This window comes from Ceratina calcarata, unplaced genomic scaffold, assembly GCF_001652005.2.
Source record: "Ceratina calcarata isolate Rehan_Ccalc_2016 unplaced genomic scaffold, ASM165200v1 scaffold329.2, whole genome shotgun sequence".
Lineage (NCBI taxonomy): Eukaryota > Metazoa > Arthropoda > Insecta > Hymenoptera > Apidae > Ceratina > Ceratina calcarata.
Genome location: NW_017155624.1, coordinates 861,081 through 882,261, shown reverse-complemented (window position 1 = coordinate 882,261; position 21,181 = coordinate 861,081). Strand labels below are relative to the sequence as shown.

General features: G+C 39.0%; 1 protein-coding gene across 4 annotated transcripts in view; it reads left to right on the top strand.

Moving 5' to 3' along the window:
• The window catches only part of LOC108624816 (cGMP-gated cation channel alpha-1), a 104,302-nt gene that overhangs the window by 47,149 nt on the left and 35,972 nt on the right, over nt 1-21,181 (top strand). For all 4 annotated transcript variants that reach the window (XM_026813415.1, XM_026813412.1, XM_026813413.1 and 1 more), the window contains 6 exons: nt 12,242-12,519; nt 13,980-14,206; nt 15,006-15,220; nt 15,554-15,809; nt 16,299-16,553; nt 16,853-16,983. In XM_026813415.1, the coding sequence (XP_026669216.1) occupies nt 12,242-12,519; nt 13,980-14,206; nt 15,006-15,220; nt 15,554-15,809; nt 16,299-16,553; nt 16,853-16,983 (1,362 nt within the window). The remainder of the gene's footprint in view (nt 1-12,241; nt 12,520-13,979; nt 14,207-15,005; nt 15,221-15,553; nt 15,810-16,298; nt 16,554-16,852; nt 16,984-21,181) is intronic.

Genomic DNA, 21,181 nt, shown 5'->3' with positions numbered 1-21,181 from the left:
TATTAACTATCACTTATGAATAGAAATTCGTTCACGTTGTACATACGTCGCCGATGTAAAATATGTACATTTGCGTTGGCTTCATAAAAATTGCGTTACGATGCAGTATTGCCTCGACTGAGATAATTCCGCGTTTCGGTAATGCCGTCGAATTTAACCTTTGCCCGCGAATCGATTGACAGCGGAAAGTATCGATTATTGATGCACCGCATGTACTCCGGGCAAATGTTGTGTGGGAAGTTACCTTGTGGTCTTCGATCCGGACAAAGAGATCGAATCGAGCAAGCTCGCGCGATGCTGATACGGTACATACCTAGTTTGTGATCCATTTGCTGGTTTTCAAATTAGCAATGCTGAGCGGAACGTTAGTTCATTGAAACTCGCTTTGCGTACATACGCATAAATTGGGAGAACGGATGACTGATGTTTGTATCGCAAACAGCGTAGGTACGCTCAGTTTCTTCCTTAAACAATTGCAGCAATAGTGGCTGTTAATAGTGGCTGTAAATAAAGGCTGATTATTGAAATTTATATTTTCCATTTAAAGAAAATAGTCACGTCTTCTGACTAAAGCAAGGAAGACTGATTCACTGAAATCGCTGTTTATCTTGTTCATTGCCCATTTTAATGCAAAAATAATAGACCCCGTCGAAGATGATTCAAAAGACATGAAGACATGCTTCGTGGTTGATAGAGCCTACGTTATCCTTGCTGATATGAATATTGCAAACCTGCCAGGAAAAACTTGGCACGTATCCAAAGTTACTTTTCGCGCACGTTGGAGAAATCATTCCGAAAGTGGCTGACATAAACCTGAATATAGACTGCCGCTCGAAAATAGCTACACTGGTACACTTCTACGCGTCCGTGTGTACCTAGCATACTCGTCATCGAAACTTCCAACGTTAGTGTCTTCCGCGCTGGAAACATCGCCGCGATTCCTATTTCGTATTGCGCCCGAAATGAAACAATCATTCCATTCGAATGGGACAAGTTCTCGTCTTCCAGATGGGTACTTAGTACAATCATGACGTTTCTGGTATTAATTTGTACGTGCATACACAGAGTTGTATATTCTTAAGATCGCCTTAAGTATTTACTTAAGTTCCTATTTCCTGTACGAAATAGGGACTGGAAATATGAGATAAACAGGAATAGAAAATGCTTAAGGCAATTTTAAAAATAAATATCGACTCTGAATACCGACCATATATTCAATTATTAAGAGTTCAGGGATTGCAGTTCTTCGCTTGGTATTGTTTCCAAAGATTGGACAGGTCTCATGAACTTGAACACTGATTTCAAGTAGTTACCCTCAGGATTAGTGGAATGAGGAAGAATTGTGAAATAAAAATACTAAGATTCGTTTTCATTAATTTATTAATCAGAATTTGACCATTTTCATTAATCCATAGTTACTCGTGTGATCTTAAAGTGAGTGACCATTGACTTATAGTAGCCANGTACCTACGTGTGAAACAATGGAAAGGCCCGTTGAGGGATGTCTGTGTCATTCCGCGAGAAGAACATTCCTCGTTCGTTATCCATTTATCGTGATCACCTCGATCAAAGAGTAACACAGTTTTCCGCGCTAAGCAAGTTGGAATAAAGTTGGTCAAAGTTTCCTCCACAGCTTTGAACCAGAGCCACGCTCATAACTTCGCCCGGAACTTCCTTCACAAATTGTTGGAGAGCTTTGACCGCAAGGTGAGCTGTCAAAGAGGGGCGAGAAACCGGAAGCACGAACCACAGTATTTGCTCGCACCTTCATTTCAGATAATTAGCACACGGCCCTCGAGTATATTTGTTAATTCCCGTAGCCAAGCCGCACCGCGGGTACGCCGTTCAACTTTAACAAAACGGACAATAGCAATTTTTCTATCTTTCACGAACCGCGCTGTTGCGTACCGTCGCCTCGCGTTCGTTATTTATTACTCTGAATTTTTTAAAGCTTGCCGCAGGGACTCGTAAAGTAGCGCAATTGCGTATCGCGTCTTGGGTTCTGTATTTTCTGATAAATGATAGTACGTTCTTCAGAAAATCGATTTGATATCTCCTGTAGCAGAAACTTTTTTGTTCTTTCGTTATTTATCTCCTATGTTCGAATCCCGAGGCTCAACATTTTCTAGTCCTTCCTTTTTGGGAAGCTAATTAGGACGAATCTCGATAATATAAGTCTGTACATTATCGAAATTGTATTCTTTTTCCCAGCTACATAGTTCACAAAATTCCAAAATTGTTCGTCGAACTTTGTGTAATATATACGTGCATGCATCGATTGGGCTGTTAGAAATTGACGAGCATTCGTTAAATAGTTATTAGCTTTCGTACGAGAAAATTTTAATTAATAGCATATCTCCACATACTCGTTCCACTGAGTACGCTTGAAATTTGATCATTCTAAATTACATCAAACTGTGATGTAATCAACCCGTAATTAAAATGCATATTTTATAATTTTCATATAAAATTTACGAAATACTGAAAGTGCTCTTATTTGAATTTAAAAATTCAGTTTAAAAATAATGTAAACGTCGATTGGGTATTACGTATAAATAAAAAAAAAACTTTTTTTACGATACAAAGGGACAGTCTTATTTTCCATCTTTATTTGTTCTCCAATAATTCGTAGAACATAAAAAAGGAGATCTTACGTCAAACGCAAGGCTACAGAAATAGTGCAACGTCTTAAAGTTTTCACAACTGTAGCTTCCCGCGTAATGCCGAGGTAAATCATTCTCTCTGCACCGGCATTGTTCGCCAGCTTTCGATATAAATATTATAAACAATAATAAGCTTACCAAGCGCCTCCGTCTAAAGACGATTTTTGTTTTAAAATCGCCTCGAAATAAATCGTCCGCCCGCACTTTGTCTTTATAAATTTCTTCAATCTCCTCTGGCAGCCTTTTGTGTGTCCATTCCTTTATCTCCTAGATTTTTCCACAGTTTCCTTCTATTTACCTTTGCCAAAGGACTCCTCTCGGGTCCCTGGCAAAGGATACATATAATTTTCCACGCTATTTCATCATTGCTTCTCCCATTGCCGCTGGGAAACCTTTAATTGAATTCGATCATCTCACGCGTATTATCGCAGTACCCCTCTCCGCCCCCGCTGACCCCTTCACCTTTTACGTCTGAAAATAATTTCCAGTTTATTGAACCGAAGGTATCTTCGTTATATTTACACTATAGAAATTTGTTATTTCTTCTGCATAAACTGTATCATGGGAAATATTTCTCGACCTGGTCATATAAGATTAAAAACGATTAGGTCATGGAGTGATAATCACTGTACGTGAAATGAAATTTTCATCAGATTGATTGATTTTTATTGGAATAAATAAAAAGGAGAAGAATGACATCAACGTTTTTATTCGAGAGATTTATTAAAGTTATATTAGTTCGATTCTTTTTGAATATTCAAAATTTATCCGATTTAATAACTAATATTGCGCAATATCTTTCACGAATTTTTCTTTTTCACATTCTCCCTCAGCCGTATTTCCTTTCAACGACACTTCTTTTCTGTACTTTCTATTCTGGTATATCCTTTCAACCCGAATAATATAATAGCCCAGTAGCGTATCGTAAACATCGTCGCGTCGCGTAATCCGATTTACGATCGACCAGATTTATTTAAAATCGTCGTGTTACGGCACAATATTGGCGTCTCAAATATGTATGTCTAAATTCATATTTATACTTGACCCTTCTTTATTTCTGGTATCAACGAAACCGAAAATATTGCCCTACTGGTATTTACTAATACATTCTATTTTACTTATTTAATTTCATTTATTTAATCTTGTACAAAAGTGGAGTGCTCTATATGTACAAAGGGTATGAGGTATCTTTCTGTCTCGTTTAAAACCAAAGGAGGGCACCGACGTAGGTAGAGCAAGACAATTAACGGCGAAGAATAGCAGAATCTTCGTTGGGGAATTACTGGCTAAAAGCAGCGGGATTATAGAAATTCCTTAGCTTTGAAGATTATTTCGGAACAGTGAGTTCGCCGCTGTAGTACTAAAAACATTGCGAAATGTTTGATCCTCGTAAAATAACGCGAATACCGTTACACTCCCGGCATTCGATTCACTTAATCTGCGGCGAACTGTGCCCGCCATCAATTTCACGTCCAAACACAAAAGCTGAAAAGAGAATTGTTTTAAAAAAAAGTCTCTGTCAGGGTAACTAGATTTATTAAATCTATTTGCACCTTGTTGATCAATAACTATCCGAGTTCAGATTCGTCTAATCAGAACTCGAATAACTCAATAAATTGAAAAGCAAAGAGAGACTGCTCAATTTGGAGCAGCTCCATTCGTATATCGAGAACCGTTTCGATGAACGAACCGTACGTTGATTCGGCTAACTGAAGTTCGAGCTTTTTTTCTTTTTCAAAGAGATGACGCATTTTTTTCACAGCCGGTTCTCGTGTCCCGACGTCGGTGTATAATTGACGGCTCAGTGAGAGAAATTTGTCTGCCAGACGAAGAGAAACGGCACCAATTAGCCTACTCGTCGATAAATCAATGCCGACTTAGGCGGCTTCGGGCTGGAAATTATTTTAAAGCAACCCGCGCCGCTTGTATGCCGAGAAAAATGATCTCTTCCCTTACCTTTCATCAGGCTCTCTCTTTCCCACGCATTCGGTTATTCCCGTTAGTGTGTGTCTTCGACGTCAGGTTGCAGTTCGAATTAATTACGGTCCTGGGAAAGCCTCGAGTTCCATGATTAAATTTATTGGAAAAACGAAAGATCGCGTTAAACATTTCATCGTATGAAAAATATAGCAAAAGGATGGGTCGGATTAAAGGGGAATGAATAAAAAATTCCAGCGTAAAATGTGGAAAGAACCGAACGGAAAATATTGAACAATTTATATTAATTTGAATGGCGCAAGAAAATGTAAGTAGGCGTCCCTCCTTAAAAAAGGAATTGCAAAAAGCCGTCTCATTCATTCGAAAATGAATAATGATTTTACAATGAATAATCACTCCCGGCGCCGAAAGAAGAAGATTAATTTTCTAGGCTATCAAAGGCTTAGCTCGCTTTAGTATAAAAGAACTTCCCGACTCTACTCCCATTGTTCCCGTCCCCGGGGCTCGTGTTTGCTAAATATGTAGATTTGCTAATGAGTCCCATGTCATACCAGAACCGCCCTTTTCTTTGCCTAATACAAAAATTCGTGTTCTCGTTAGATTATAATTTCATGTTGTACACGCAAGTTCCATTTCTTAAACTGTTTGAACGACGTTCCTTTTCACTATGCACACGGGGCACCGGTGCATGGTACTTACAACGGAAAATCCCAGGAAACGTCCCTTCCTCTTTTTGAAAAACCCGTGCCTCACCATTAGGACACCCCGTGTATACATCCACGCGATACTCTTTGTTCGCGTCGCTCTTCGGAAAGAGTAACAATGGTAACCGGAACAGCCGCCCTATTCCAGTCGGCTTTTATTCCTTTCGAAAATGCCTGAAGAGCGATTAGATCGTTTCCAAGGAAAGGAAACCACTTCGGGTTCGTTCGACGACGGCGCTCGTTTCGTCTAATGCCGAGCATCGGTCCCGAGGTTTTTCTTCCCTGCAAGAGAAACAACCCTCTCCGCGAGGGCTTTAAAACTTATTGTGATTGGAAGTTGCGCAATTTCAAAGTTTCGCTATCACTTCTTGCGGGCTATGCTAAACTTTGACGCGGTCATCGCTCTGGATTATTTTCCTAAACGAACTACGGTAAAAATAATAGTAGAAAGACTATTATTTTCAATAATACTACTATAATATGAATATCTTTTAATAAATAAACTCGGAAATGAAAATGAGAGGTTTACGTTTCAATCTTACATGCATGAGCATGCGAAACATTTTGAAGGCGACTTAACGTCGGATTTCTGAATTCTTAAATCGCATTACGATCCCACCGAAAGTAATTGTTAAACTCGGTCGACGAAACAAGATCCCGTCGACAATAAGATTATACCCCGGGACGTGTCGCGGAGTAAATGGACAATTTTTCGCGTCGAAGAAAAGCTTGGAAACGTTTGTATTTCAGCCGGCGGGGATCGCGGAACCGGAATTTAATCTTGGAAAAAAGTTTGACGTTAAACGATACCGCGCCGGGGAAAATGCGAACAGGCCACGGACCCGAACTGATCAACGCCGTTTTTTATTGCGTACACAAATGTGAGATATTTATCCGTGAATTAGTCGCGGAAAATGTGAGTATTGATCATGCTAACTAATTCAGCGACGTACATGGATATGTGTGTAACGAAGTGGGGGGAGGGCGCGAAAGAAAATTCATACCTACCATCATAAAAATGCTAATTAGGTACCTGGCGTCATACCGTATGCAGAATTCTTAATTAAGCGTTTTATTGGGAGAATTCAAGTACCTCGTAAATGCAAATATTTCAGTAAATATTAGGGACTGTAGAATATTATGCAAATAAGTCTTGTCAAAAAATGATTTATACAATTTAAACGTGTCCGTTCTCTCGAAATGACAAAATAATAGTAAATTGTTAAGAGATTCGATTGGCACAGTCTTCACTAATGCATGACCGATGTCAGTAAAGGGTGAGGCAATTATATCAGGAAGTGTTATTGAGATCGTAATATCGATTTGCGACGATAATCATTGTACTGCACGATTAGAACGGCTATTAAAAAACTGTAATTTGCAATTACGACTAATAGGGTTAAGCTGCTTCCGATCGTGGCGGAAACGGGTTCGGGTCGTAAATGTACGATGTAAAATGTCTATTTGAATTCTTCTAACGCGAACCGTGTTAATGGATGGTTATCGTCGCGTAGAAAGGTCGATCCTTCAAGTTTTTTTTATAAAACTTCACGGGGAGCTCGCGAAAAAGTTTCTCGAAGTTCGCAAAGTAATTCAACCAATCCCACATCTCGTTTCGGTCTTTACCTCGCGTCATAATTCGTCCTTTAAAAGCAGTTACTCTTTACGCAAATGTTTTATTTAGTTGAACTCAGTTTTGTATTTATTGTATCCATCGTTCATTTATGTGGTACCTACGCGTGTACGATCTGAATAAATTTCTCTTAAGATACATGAATACTTTCCACTGTAACTGCATGTGTATATTTCATAGAAATAGTATGTTTTGTGTCGGCGTACGGGAAAGGATCCGCAGCAGATCTCCGACATTACTTTCTCTCGAGTCGAACGTATTCCCCCTCATGATAAATTTCGGAGCAGCAACCTAGTCGCAACGTGTAAGACGCCGGAGAAATATCGCGTTTGGAAAATCCGTTCCTCTGACTTTCAGATTTTAATTCAATTCCTGGAAAGCCCGAGCCGCTTTTCCTCCCTCGGCAGCTAGGCGTAGCGCCGTTTAGGTTTACGTGTTCCAACTCTCTGTTCCCCATGGATATTGCGCGATTCGTCAGAATATACGTACGTACCTACACTACGAGAACCGGTGTCGTTTCATACTTTGTTGTTTAATTCTCCGTTCACCTTTCAACTTGGGACGCACGAAATTGAAAAGTATTAAACGCGGAAGACTCGGCAGATTTCTTTTATCTGTCGAGATGCATTATTCAGAGACACAGTTACGAGCAATTCCCTGAAGGGTTTCTCCTTTTCTATTTAAAATTTGTTACACATTTTCCTCCCTTCTCGCAGTACTTATTTACAATGCCAGGTAGACTGACATCTTGATATAAGTACGTATGTTACTTATATAGTCTGTCCTGTCACATTTTATTGAGCTAATGATCCGGTATTAAATTGAACGTCAAGTTTCGTATAAACTTCAGTAAATGAGCAGTGATCTTCAAATTACGCTCGGATGCTTCAGTCCACTCGATGGTTTTCAGATCACTCGAAATCGTACGACTCCACAAGTGAATCGCTATCAGCAAAGCCGTTTATGCGGTCAAAATAATCATGGATGCTTGCGCAGCTAATTATTATCAAATTACGTGAAATTCTACTTCCGATCTAATGAGCAGTCATCTAAATTTCCAAAATATAATTCGACAATAGATTTTTACACTCCGTTGAATTTGTAATTGAAAAATATCCAAGTTTAGATTAATGAACATTATTCACGTTTCCACGGATAAGTATAGTGAAGTATAAAAATGACGTATTATCAAATAAGCATAATTAATCGTAGTTAAAAATTGCATGGGAACTATTTAGACACTTCATGGAAACTATTATACATATGTTAACTGCGTATTGAAATTGAAATTGATATTTTTAAATAGTGTAAAGTTCCATCGTATGAATGTAAACGTTTATTATGCAAAGCTGCTGCAATTTTTCCTCTAAAAACGATTTTAAAAAAAATCAATCCCTGAGTTCTGTGACGACTCATGTATATAAAATGGTATACCGTATATAAAATGGTTACATTTTCAACGACCGGAAGACGAGTCCCATGTCGGTCGTGGATTTCGTGAGTAACGTCGTTTACTTTATCATTTGACCAACTGCATCTACCCGGGTTGCCGTATTACCGCCGGCTGCCTGGGAAGTGCTTTAATACGCGATTATACTGCCAGCAATAATGATAACGTTTATGACGTCCTGGGCAAATACGTATACGTATCCCGGTTAACGTCTCACCCGTGATTCCTGCGATATTGATTCTGCTCGCCCGTAAAACTAAATTCGCTCGGTTCCTATTAAGTAGCCTTTACCTAATACTTACACCTAACTTCTATCTTAGCACTTTACGCTCGCACAACTGTTTAATCGTCTACGAAACGAGAAACTTTCTTCCTCGAGAAAACGATTTTTCTCCCGAGCTTTATATGAGCTTTCTCTTCTTTATTACATTATTTCGCTCGTTAGTGTAGTGTTAATTTTTCGAGAGTTTCCAATTGTGCAAGTAGCGAAAAGTCGGTGTTTACTCGAGACGGGTCGACAATTTGGAGGCACGAAGCTGTCCCTTGGGTTAGCCTGGAACTGGAAGACGCAAATGAAATTGCTCGGGATACATAAATCGGACACGTTGCCCGACACCGTCACGCCGTAATCTTGCTAGAAACGCAGGGTGGAAATAGAAAAGTTGCGGCTACGTGTCGCGCGGAAATGTGGTTTAATCTTATTAGATTGATGCGTCCGTTGTTGCCAAGATTGAATTTGTCAAATCATTCCGTTCTGTCGTATCCTTTATTGCTGTCAACCACAGTGGACGATACACGAAGGGTAAGATATTGAAGGAGAGTAAAATTAATCTAAGTCTTTCAGTTATATAATATGTAATTGTATTTTCTGGTGAGTAATAATAAAAAGAATTGCAAATTACTATGTGCAGAATTCATTATTTATTAATACATTATACTATCTCGATATCTGCTTATCGAGACTAGTTTACGTTTATAAATGTTAAAACTTATGAAAAATGTTGACAGATTTGGTTCCAGTTTAATGGCCAAACGTTGTACACGTATGTATGTCCTGAGGGAAGCTGTTTCCTTGATATGTAGTATGGGGTCCATCAAGGGGTTCTAATTAAAGCAAACCAAGCGGTTAATCCTAGAATCCGTTACGGTCATCTGCATACACGTTCATCCGTTGGTCTTGAAGATAAGCTTATGATACGTTAATCACCGGCGAATTGGGTATACCTAAATTGTGGCCCAGCACGAGTTTAGGTTTCATTGGATCTAAAATAAATGCCTGATCTGCTTGTAAAGCTTTAACGTTTTATACTTAGCGAAACGTCTTTAAATTGGAGGTTGATTTACTTAAAGTAGTAACAGGACGTTTCTCGTTCAGAATGAGGACTGTCGAAATATGTTTCCTAAAGAAAAATTGGATTATGGAGCGTTACACACACTATAGTAGAAATAAATTAGTGTAATAATTCTCTTTAAATGATAGTAAAAATTGTATTTGACACTGATACATATAGACATAATATCCCATATAGTAATGAAGCATCGAATTAACGTTAAATAATAAATCGTCTCGCTGTTCGTTGCTTCGAATTTTTTGATCAGCTGTTCTATACCACTCTTTTTTCACTCTTGCCATTGAAACTAATTTCCAGTTGGTAACGATGTGGTAACCGCATCTCCGTTTTTTCCCTCCATTTCCCATCTCCTCGCTCTCCCTCGCTAATTGAGAACATTAACACTGAATTTAAAACTGGAATTTTTACGGAAATAACATTTCATTCACGTCGAAATTTCCAGCATTTCCCACGCATTAAAACGTGTTTCGCAGATACAGAGCTTCATAAATACAAAATAATTAAGCTTAATTCGGAATTTAATTTAAAGCTGCTATTTAAAAACAGGTAGAAATGGTATAACGTTAGGCTGGCATATTTTCAATACTATAATACGCGTTTCATAATACGACGCGAATACATTGATTATGTAGCAATCAAACACAAGAGCCTAGACCGCAGAATTGTGGCCAATTAATATTTCACCCAGAAATTAGGAATATACGTTTAGGAAACGTTTAATTATTACACGCAGCTACGTATATGTATACATTGTAGGCAATGTAGATATGTACATATGTATGTACAACTCCAAACATGATCTGAATAAATCCTATCTTCAGCAAATTGTATTTTAACTCGATACGTTAATAGAAATTAATATAAAAAGTGTATAAAACGATTAAAGCACAAATAATAATAATTGATGAAAATTCAATTAAAATAACTGAATTTGATCTTATCAAGAAAGTCCATAGGTTACGTCATTGAAAGTCGAATAAAAGTCCCTCCTCGATTTGGTTGCAAGCCCGTTCCTAAAGAGTATTGATTTACAACGACCGGATTCAACGTACCCACGACCGGCCTTTTTTCTACGAGAGGAAAGAAAGAACCATGCGAGGCGAAAAAACACGTTTCACTTATCCAAAGGGACATCGATTGCTTTGCAAGCTGAAAACGCAATCGTGTTTAGTCAATCCCCTTCCTGACTCTTCCCAGAAGAAAACAGTGAATGCTGTTAGGTCTCGTATCTGATTCAAGATTAAACATCAAAGCTCGATTATATCCTTTATTCGAACAAAAATCTTTTATTCATCGTCTATCATTTCACTAATTTTCGACACGAATTAAAATAAATGGTAAATCTGAACGATTATCAAATCAATTCGCGTATAGCAAGCGTTATGAAATCTGATTAGAATAATATCTGTGGAAAGTAAATATCCACAGAACGGTGAAAAATAAAAAATTTGATAATCTAACGAGCACGATTATTGTTGCAAGAGGCATTATCGCGGCTGCCGCCGGAACTTTTATTCTATTAATTTGCTTCTTTCGCTAACTTCCGGGTAACAAAAGTTCCTCCCCGAGAACGGAACGCGGGGACGGGCGACGAGAGCAGGTATCGACATAAAAATAAGTTTTACGGATCGGAATGAAGAGAGGCTACGGAAAGCCGGATATTGGAAATACGATACTCCCATCGGGAAAGTTCGGAAGTGAATACACCCTTTAAAGAAGTTGCTGCTCCGTCGACGGGGGGGAGGGAGGGGGGTGGGGCGCCGGTGTGCTACGCGAGGAGGAAATACGCGAAATGGAATAGCGACGAGCGTATCGAAGCCGCACGGGGTTTTAAAACACGCTAACAAGATACCTTGATGCGAGGTGAACGGGAAAAGAGTCATTTCACGGATGTTCGCTTGACGAGAACCACTCCGCTCTCAGAACTCTCGATTTGCCAAAAACTCGGCTTTTTTGCCTCCATCAATTTGTCGTTTTATGACCTACGTCATATCATGAATTTTCATCTATCTCAGCGTTCAATACATCGGATATTATTTTTCTTTTAGTCAACAAGCCTGTGCAATTCGTATGATTTTTAAATAAAATTTTAGATTATACGTCAACCTTCCTGCTTGAAAAATAAAATTATACACGAAATTGTGAAATTATATAATAAGCAGATTATTTTGTTTCCTCTCGCGGGTGCAGCTAACAGCCATGCTAATTATTACACCGTCCATTGAGCCAGGAAATTCAACGCGTGACATCGATCTCTGCGGCGTTGTACATACATACATACATACATACATACATACATACATACATACATACATATAGTACGTTTGATGATACACTTTGCACGCATTATTAGACCAATCTCCATTCGAGTGATTCTAATCCAAACCTCTCGGCATTTATATTGTTCCCATACTGGTTCTATTTTTAAAATAAGTATAAAATGAAATGAAAGAGACAAGGAACATTATGACAACTAATCTAACTTTTCTTCGTGCTTGCAGGCGTGATCATAGGGAGTGGCGGCGGAGTAAAAGACCGGTACAGCGGCGGTTCGATTTCCGCTTTGAGCTACAGCGGCGAGAGGGTCCGTGAGGACAGGCAAGGGAGGATCGTCGACGGTAGGAGCAGAATCAGGAGGGAGAAGGACGAGGACACGAAGAGCGCGGACTTCGTATCGAGGGCCGCCATACCGTCTAAGCAGAGCCTCTTAGAACTGGTCAGCAGCAAATGCATGAGCCGCCACACGCCTACGCATCATTACTATCATCAGCAACAGCAGGTCGGTCCGACGTTTGACTCCTCGCGCATCGCATTCATCGCGTCCCTCAGGGGTATTTCGTTGACCGCATTAACAGCCGGCTTGATACTAATTAGGTTATTACCAACCAGCGATGGGATTTAGCGTGCGTATTACACACGCACTACTAATTGTAAGTCGAAATCCAACGAGCACGTGACTCTTGAATGGTATTAATAAACGTACCGTTCGGTGAAATTGAAGAGAAAATGAATCGAGCTGAAATGCTGGTATCGAAATTGAAAGTACTTTCTGAATGAATACATTGGACCCTTCTTAAATAATAAATTATAGTATATATAAATAATATATTTTAAATAATTATTTATAATAAATTTGTTCTATAAGGTTTGGTACAATGTTTCTACGAACGCCTTTAGACAATTTTTCAGTGAATTCTGGTCTAATAAAAAATCGCGAAAGTCGATTCGGTGAGATAAAAGAAAATATATCTATTCATACGACCGATGAACAAAATACGAGAGAAGCATTTGCTGGAATAAACGGTTCATCCCTGTAATAGCGTCCTGGGCACGGTATCTGCGATTTAGTCGACATTATGGAAACTGTTTATGCACATGCGACTAGATTGTATTGCCCTGCGCGAAAAACACGACCGACCGCAGCTGCGTTCACGACTACATGAATTTGCAACCTGACGCGAGAACGACGTTGGAACGATGCAGTTCATTTGACAAAACGTCGATACTCGTACTACCCGCAATTTATTTATTGTTCAACATTTACCCTTTTCACTGCGTCATCGCAAAATGATCATGCAGTACAGCCGTTTTTCATTAATCATTTCACGTCAAATTAGAATAGATGTAACATATAGTATCAGTTAAAAATGATTGAAAAATTAATAACGAAATGGCGAGTCTTTCTTCTTGCTATTAAATTTTTCAAAGAATTCTAAAGCATAAAATAAATCCCGTGTTCATAAAAGCGAACGTATAAGCAATCGAGGAGAAATTACTAGAGTGACAGCCTTATGGGACTTTGTGTCGCACGAAAAAGTCTGCAATTTTTAACGCCCTGTGGAATGTATCGTCACCGAACTAAGAAATAGAAAGCAAAACACTGATCAATGCTGTATCGACCATATAATCTACTAGTAATTAAATAATACTAAGTATTCAAGATAGAAGAAAATTGTATACGACATTTTTTACTGCAGGCAGCAGTATCTACAATTTTTATTTAAATCATTTTTCGAAATTCTAAGAAAAAGAATTTTCATTCGCTGTCATTTACATCTGTCATTACACAAGCATTGTTACTCTTTACTAATATCTCTTCGACAAGCGTATATATTACTGTTTCGTCGAACAAGTCAGGAGCTGTGAATGTTTTATGAAAGCGGTGGGAGCGCATAAATTTTATTTGATCGAACCGCGGAATAAACCCGGAAGTAAACTCTGACACGTTGATGGGTGTAGGTGTACTCCGTGCCGCAGCGATACTTCAGCTCGTCCCGCGATTCGCTTCACGGTGCTTACGTGAACCGTGGCGCGAGCGAGCTCGACCTAAGCCGGAAACCGAAAAGGAGGGACCAGCTAAGGGGTAGATTCAAACTGCCGTACACAGTATCGCGCGACCAGTCCCATCTGCACACCCCGGCGTCCGTCAATCATCTGAGCAACGCCAGCTGCAACGGCACCGAGACGTGAGTATTGAGCGTCGGATCGATTATATGAGACGTTTTCAGACCTTCGCTTCGCGAGCCAGGCGCGGTGCCTCGTAATTGAATCGGTAAATTGAAGAACGGTATGGAGTCAAAAAACAATATTGACAGATCTGAAAAAAAATAGCCTCAGCTATCGTCACTGTCATTCTACGCTCTTTAGCTTAATTAATCTCACGTTTCTGAATGCGGATAAAATAGTAGACTCATTATCAAAAAAGTCAGATAATTTTCCTAAATATCTGGACAGTTCTCAAATATTCGACACATTTTTAAACGCTCCCAAACGCAAAACCATCGAGTTTTAAATCTAATTTTTGTTCGCAGAAAAACAAAATACTTCATGCACCGTGCTTTTTTAATTAGTTTTGTCGCGGTGATGCCATGTATAACTCAATCAATGTTGCCCCATTTACAAGAAGAAAAGGACGTTATATTCAGTTTGTTAATCGATCCGCTTCATTCAAAAACTGCAATGCGAGTGTCGAATAAAATCGTAGACTAAAAATTAGCGACTAACAAATTCCAATTGTAGATTATTGATAAATCGTCCTCTCATAGAGAGAAGTTTTTGTTTTGTTTGTTACTAAAATCATGTTTTATACTGGCTTAACGAAAATCGAAGTTATCTCAATTTTTCATGAATGCCTGTATGTTTTTTTATAAGAAATACATACAACAGGTTTTATAGGCAATGCATTAAATACAAATATATTACCTATGTTTTTGTAACAAATACAGAAGAGCTATATTTTCCAATTTCGTTATTCTCTTTTTATAGGAGGTACACTGTGCAACAGCAACAGCAGCAAAGGGGTAGCAGGGGTTATCCCGGACAAGCAGGATCAAAGGGTTTTCGCACGGGTGCTCCTAATTGGTCCTTCATCTTCGATCCTGCGGGACGTCTCTGTTACTACTGGTCGATGGTAGTCTCGCTCGCTTTTCTCTACAACTTCTGGGTCATCATCTACAGGTTCGCCTTCCAAGAGATAAACGGTTAGTCTTTATTCTCTGCAAATTTCTTTACATTCCGCTTCGAGCATATACATGTTATTTCATTATCAGAAAGAATAACCATCTTGCATATCTATTCGCATCTACAGAGACTGTCTTGGTATAAAATTGAATACAAATTTTCTTTCCAACGTTTCCATAATTTGAAATAATCATTTTTATAACATTTACAATTAATTTGTTATTAGATCAGAATTTCAGCTGAGTTTATTTAAAATAGTTATGTGAAAAATAATAATAAACGAAAATCTGTTCACTATATTTTAATATTATACTGACGCTTAAAAAGGAATGTAAATTTTTATGGTGCTGCAGGTGAAACGCGTTGGGTGTGGTTCTGCTTGGACTACTTTTCCGATTTTTTATACGTACTGGACATAGTGTTTCACATACGAACGGGATACCTAGAGGACGGTGTGTTGCAGACCGACGCGACGAAGCTAAGGAATCACTATACAAACAGCACTACGTTTTACATGGACATCCTGTGCCTGCTGCCCCTCGACTTTTTATACTTATCTATAGGATTCAACAGTATACTTCGAAGTTTTAGGCTCGTAAAAATATACCGGTAAGTACTCATGAAAAAATAGCAAAATATGCATCCAAGCATTTATCTTGTATTTAATTTATTGGAAATTTTCAAACACAATGATTTCTTCTGAAGCAACACGATTTCTTTCTGTAATTATATTCATTGCAGTGTGCGCTAAATTATCTGCTGTAATTATTCGACCGATATTTGAGAGGGAGTCAATATTTTCTTAAATTTTCAATTAGTGATCGGAGATAACAGTTATTGTTTCATTCGTTACTCGACTTCTCAATATTTGTGTTGTATAAAATATTCAATTAACTTGACAGAAATTATGTATAATAAGTAAGAAGTATTTGCCTTTGCTTAAAATAAAAATATTTAATATTATCAATGATCATCATTCTCTTTCATACGAAATACATTGTCTTGTCACAATGGAAGAGTGAATTATAAAAATAGATAGAATGAATTTATGGATGTCAATGTTTGAATTAAAAATCAATAATTGATGTATCGTTACAGGTTCTGGGCGTTCATGGACAGAACCGAGCGACACACCAACTATCCGAATTTATTCCGCTCCACCTCGTTGATACATTATTTACTAGTGATTTTTCACTGGAACGGGTGCCTCTATCACATTATTTATAAGAACAATGGCTTCGGGAGTAAGAACTGGGTATTCAGCGACTCCGAGACCGCGGACGTTGTGAAACAATATTTGCAGAGTTACTACTGGTGCACATTGGCTCTCACCACTATCGGCGATCTGCCCAGGTAATTTCATTTCCCCGGTTCATGATTGCTCGCATTGTTCCTGTTTGCCGTTATTTCTACGCGAAACCGAAGCGATACCAATTAAACTTCGCATTAAAAGATCCTACAATATTGAAAAAAAAGAAAATGCATTTGTAAGATTTCCTAATTGTAGTATAAAATAATAAGAAATTCGATGTTCCGTTCCGATACAATGAAATGACAAATCAACTACTGCCAATTTTTGTATACGCTTTAAAATCAATACGAATCTCATCAGCAGACTGCATGCATTCTTCCCTGTTGCCTCTTATTTCCAGGCCGAGGAGCAAGGGCGAATATCTGTTCGTGATAGCTCAGCTGTTGTTCGGTCTGCTGCTGTTCGCCACGGTTCTCGGACACGTGGCCAACATCGTAACTTCCGTCAGCGCTGCCAGGAAGGAGTTCCAGGGTGAGTGAAAAGCAAATCCAATTATTTCTCGCGGCAGCCACTCGTCCGCTTTCCTATCGACGAAAAATCGAACGCCTGCAACGATCCATCCTCCGCGATTGTTTCGTTTCTAGAAACGAAACGTTGTACGTGATCAATTCAAAGAAAGGACCGGTTCTCTGTGTACGCGGTTTCAAGACAACTCCAAACGGAAAGCGTATTCGATTAACGAGATTTCTCTCTCACGGAACAATTTCCAATAAGACGATCATTCGTCATTTATTGACTTTATTAGTTATTTATAATCAATACGTAATCATATAATCGATCCGATGTGATTCGTGTACTTTACACTATGTTAAGATATTGCTTAAATGAACGTTTTTTCTGCTAAGCAATACTGTAATCTCGGAACGTATAAACAGTACGGAGGAAATTCCGAACGCGGTCCAATAATATCCTGACGTTCCCGTTTGAAATTGCGAACATCGTCTGCGATCGTATTTGCATCGCGCGAGGCGTCGAAAAGGCGAACCAAGCGAGCAGCAACGGTCCTAAACATTTCACGTTCTCCCAATTAGAATCCTCGAATAGGGGTGATAACGAGCCCCGAGGAAATTTTCCGATAGTTCCCCTCTCCCCCGCGGCACAGCTAACGCGATCGCGGGTCGGACTACAAATAATTTTACATTCAATTAACGTGGCCGGCGAAGCGGACGCATCATTTAGCCACGTGGCTCGTTTTAATCCGGCCGCCGCAATTTTGCCGCATTCTAGTATTTCCTTCTACGTTTACCTACGGTGGCCTCTGCTCGTCTCGCTCCCGTTCCTGTCGCGTCTGTGCGCTTCGAACGAGAACTACCAGAAAACGATTCCGATGTCGTCGGCTCGATTGAAGCGAAACCGCACTTTCGAATCTATGCACACAGCGGTATCAGCGAATTAATGTGAATTTTCATTGGAGATATAGTAATGCGGTTAGTGCACGATGGTTTCGAACGAAAATGAGATAATTGTTTGAATTCAATAACTGATATTGCATGCTCGAAAATTAATACAGTAATAAGTCCTTGTGAGTTGAAAATTAAAAATATGAGAAAATACAGCAGGAATTAAAATAAATCATTCTTTGTAATTATAGTCTACATCGCAACATTTAGAATGGTAATTATGCGGACATGGCGTTTATTTGTCGAAATTTACAACGACTAACGGTGTCCGCAATGGCCAGAAAGAACAACTCGCGTTAATGCGACTGCGGGCCACGGTATTTGGCCATAAAACTTCACCGGCATTCCCAGCTGCCGGTATGCTCGTCCTCGAGAGAATCGGATCGGCTTCCGCGAACCTGATTGCGCGAACCGGTTAACAGCGACCGAATGAAATTTGCAAACTACGTTTCCGCGTCGCGTCGTTTATATCAACGCGAAGATGTGTTATTTCATGCGCTACAGGGGACTCGGTCAAATCGAAGCTTCGACGTTAGAACGTAGCTACATACAAGCGATTTTAATATCGAGAAAATGCTTGTAAAAATTTTTGTTATTGACCTTATCCATTATTTTTCTGCGTGGACAAGTGGAAGATCGATTGGTTAAAAAAGAGGAATGGTGGGAAATATTATTTCCCGTAGAAAAACTCTCTTGAAAAAACGCTTGCAATATGCAAAACTGCAGATTGATTTTTATCACGATCCAAAGATATAAGCGCGACAAATCGACAACTCCGACGGCACGATGGATTATCCATGAAATCCGACACGTTTTTGCTCGCCCGGCTCGTTGACGAATCGCAAACCATAGGATAGTATCAGCGTCGCGATAAAAAAGGAATATAAAAAGTGGGGCGTGGTACCTATGTACTGCTAATAATGTGGCCGACCGTACGGCGACGACAAACAAAAATGAGCGTGGTTTTACGCAACGGTGTAGCCGGATAATCCGAGGCTATGATCATTAGGAAATACAGATTGCTGGACTTTTTTCTCCTCACAAGAACTTATTAGGCTGCGCTTCAGACTAGAGAACACGAAAACAACATAATTTATCGTAATCACGCTCTCGTACACGTCTCTCCAAAGATCTAAGAGTGTTATTCACGCAGAATAAAATAAAATTTTCACGAATCTTTAAATAATACATTCAACCGGTGGAAATAATTTTCATATTAAATCACTACACAAAAATTTTCTATTTGCCAAGACTTGATAAACATGAACAGGAAAACAAAAAGTTTGCTTTACCGCGTTGGTTGCAAACTCGATGCTTTTAATTCCAATCTCGGCTCACCGCATCGAAAGTTGTTTCAAATTCAACCGGAACCGTCAGCTTTATTTGCAACGGGGCTTACCGGACCGCAAACGAGTTAATATTGTAAACGTAATTTTGCGAAATCCGAAGAGGAAGCAGCGAAACGAAGCGGCGCGCAGCGATTCCTTAATGGAAGGATTCCCGGTGCTTCCCGTTCTACGAATTTCTTTTTGAATGTTGTTCTGCCTCTCGCCGAGGCGACGCTGATGGGATATAAAATTTCATTTTCTGCCGGCGCGCTTAAATCCCCGGTAACTCTCGATGCTGGCGATTTTACTTTCAATGAGCCCACCCACCGCCCTCTTAATTTTCTGTTATCTGTAATTTGCTTGGAATGGATCAGATTCACAAGCCGCGCTCTGCAAAGAATGTTTTTTTAATCGTAATTGGCATTATTGTTTTAAACTTCAATTAACCATCACGAACAGGATTATTCTTCCTCAGAAATGATTTCCGACCGAAGTTTCTACATTTTTTACAGTGATTCACCGGAGCGCGATTAGTTTCAATTCCATAGTGTCCACCCGGAGAGCGGTAATGCAAATTGCAAGTTAATCACAATTCCCAGTTAAAATTTAGTTCACCGTTACAACTGCGGGAACGCAATTAGAAGTTAGTTCGTCAGTTATAATGCGACTCGATGCTCACGACTCAGAAGTCAAAGTGTAGAGTTACAATAATTCCAGCTGCGAAACGCATTTACCTGGCCCGAGGAATAGTGTCGACGATAGAAAAGCCGGTGTAATAACAGAGAACGGTTGAGCAGTTTGATACCCCACGGCTTTCAACTTTTCACCTATTGTGCATCAAACAGAGTTCTGTGTACTTATTCACTTTCTTGAAACGGTAAAGAAATGGGCAAGTTTGAGATTTCTGGTTCCTATTCCAACAAAATCCTTCTTACATTGCTTTCGTTCATAATTTTAAGTAGCAATAATATAATAAATATTATAGCCTTGTGAAAAGAAGCACCTGAAAGTTGTGAAATCAACGAAAGACGTCAAGTTTCCCATTTACTTATTATCATCATAATTATAAACAATATTCAACTAAATTTAAATAAAACAATTATATTTTTGTCAAATTGAGAACTAGAAAGTAATGAAATCGTAGTAACAGTTGTCAAGTTTCGCTCATAAGTTTATTATTTAAATACATATATGGGGAGCCAATTGCTGTTGACCAACGACGTATCAGCGTTCTCCTATATGTGATTTCTACGCTTTCCCCTCTACTACCGAATACGTATTGTCCGATTCTACATCAACGCCTATAAAAATGCGTGATCTTCAACAATAATCCTCACTGTACGTCCCGCTACTGCTACTATATGAAAAATAGTGGTGGAAGGGCAAGCACACATTGCACATAAACCTAGTAAATCATGAAATCAATGTAAACTTGCAGCACAATAGAGCAAAAGTAGCTAAATAGAGAACCCTTACTCTGTCGCAAAATATACTCTTATTTTTGACATGTCTTGATAAATAATTACCAATATAATTGTATTTTGAAATTGAATGTTAAAAAGAAATTGTTTTAGTCTATCGCAACATACTTTTATTAATTAACACATCACCTTTCGGATTGTGTAGCTTTATATTCTATTAATAAAAGTAGATGATAGAACGGAGCGCTTACTTTTGCTCTATTGTGCTGCAAGTTTACATTGATTTCATGATTTACTAGGTTTATGTGCAATGTGTGCTTCCCCTTCCACCACTATTTTTCATATAGTAGCAGTAGCGGGACGTACAGTGAGGATTATTGTTGAAGATCACGCATTTTTATAGGCGTTGATGTAGAATCGGACAATACGTATTCGGTAGTAGAGGGGAAAGCGTAGAAATCACATATAGGAGAACGCTGATACGTCGTTGGTCAACAGCAATTGGCTCCCCATATATGTA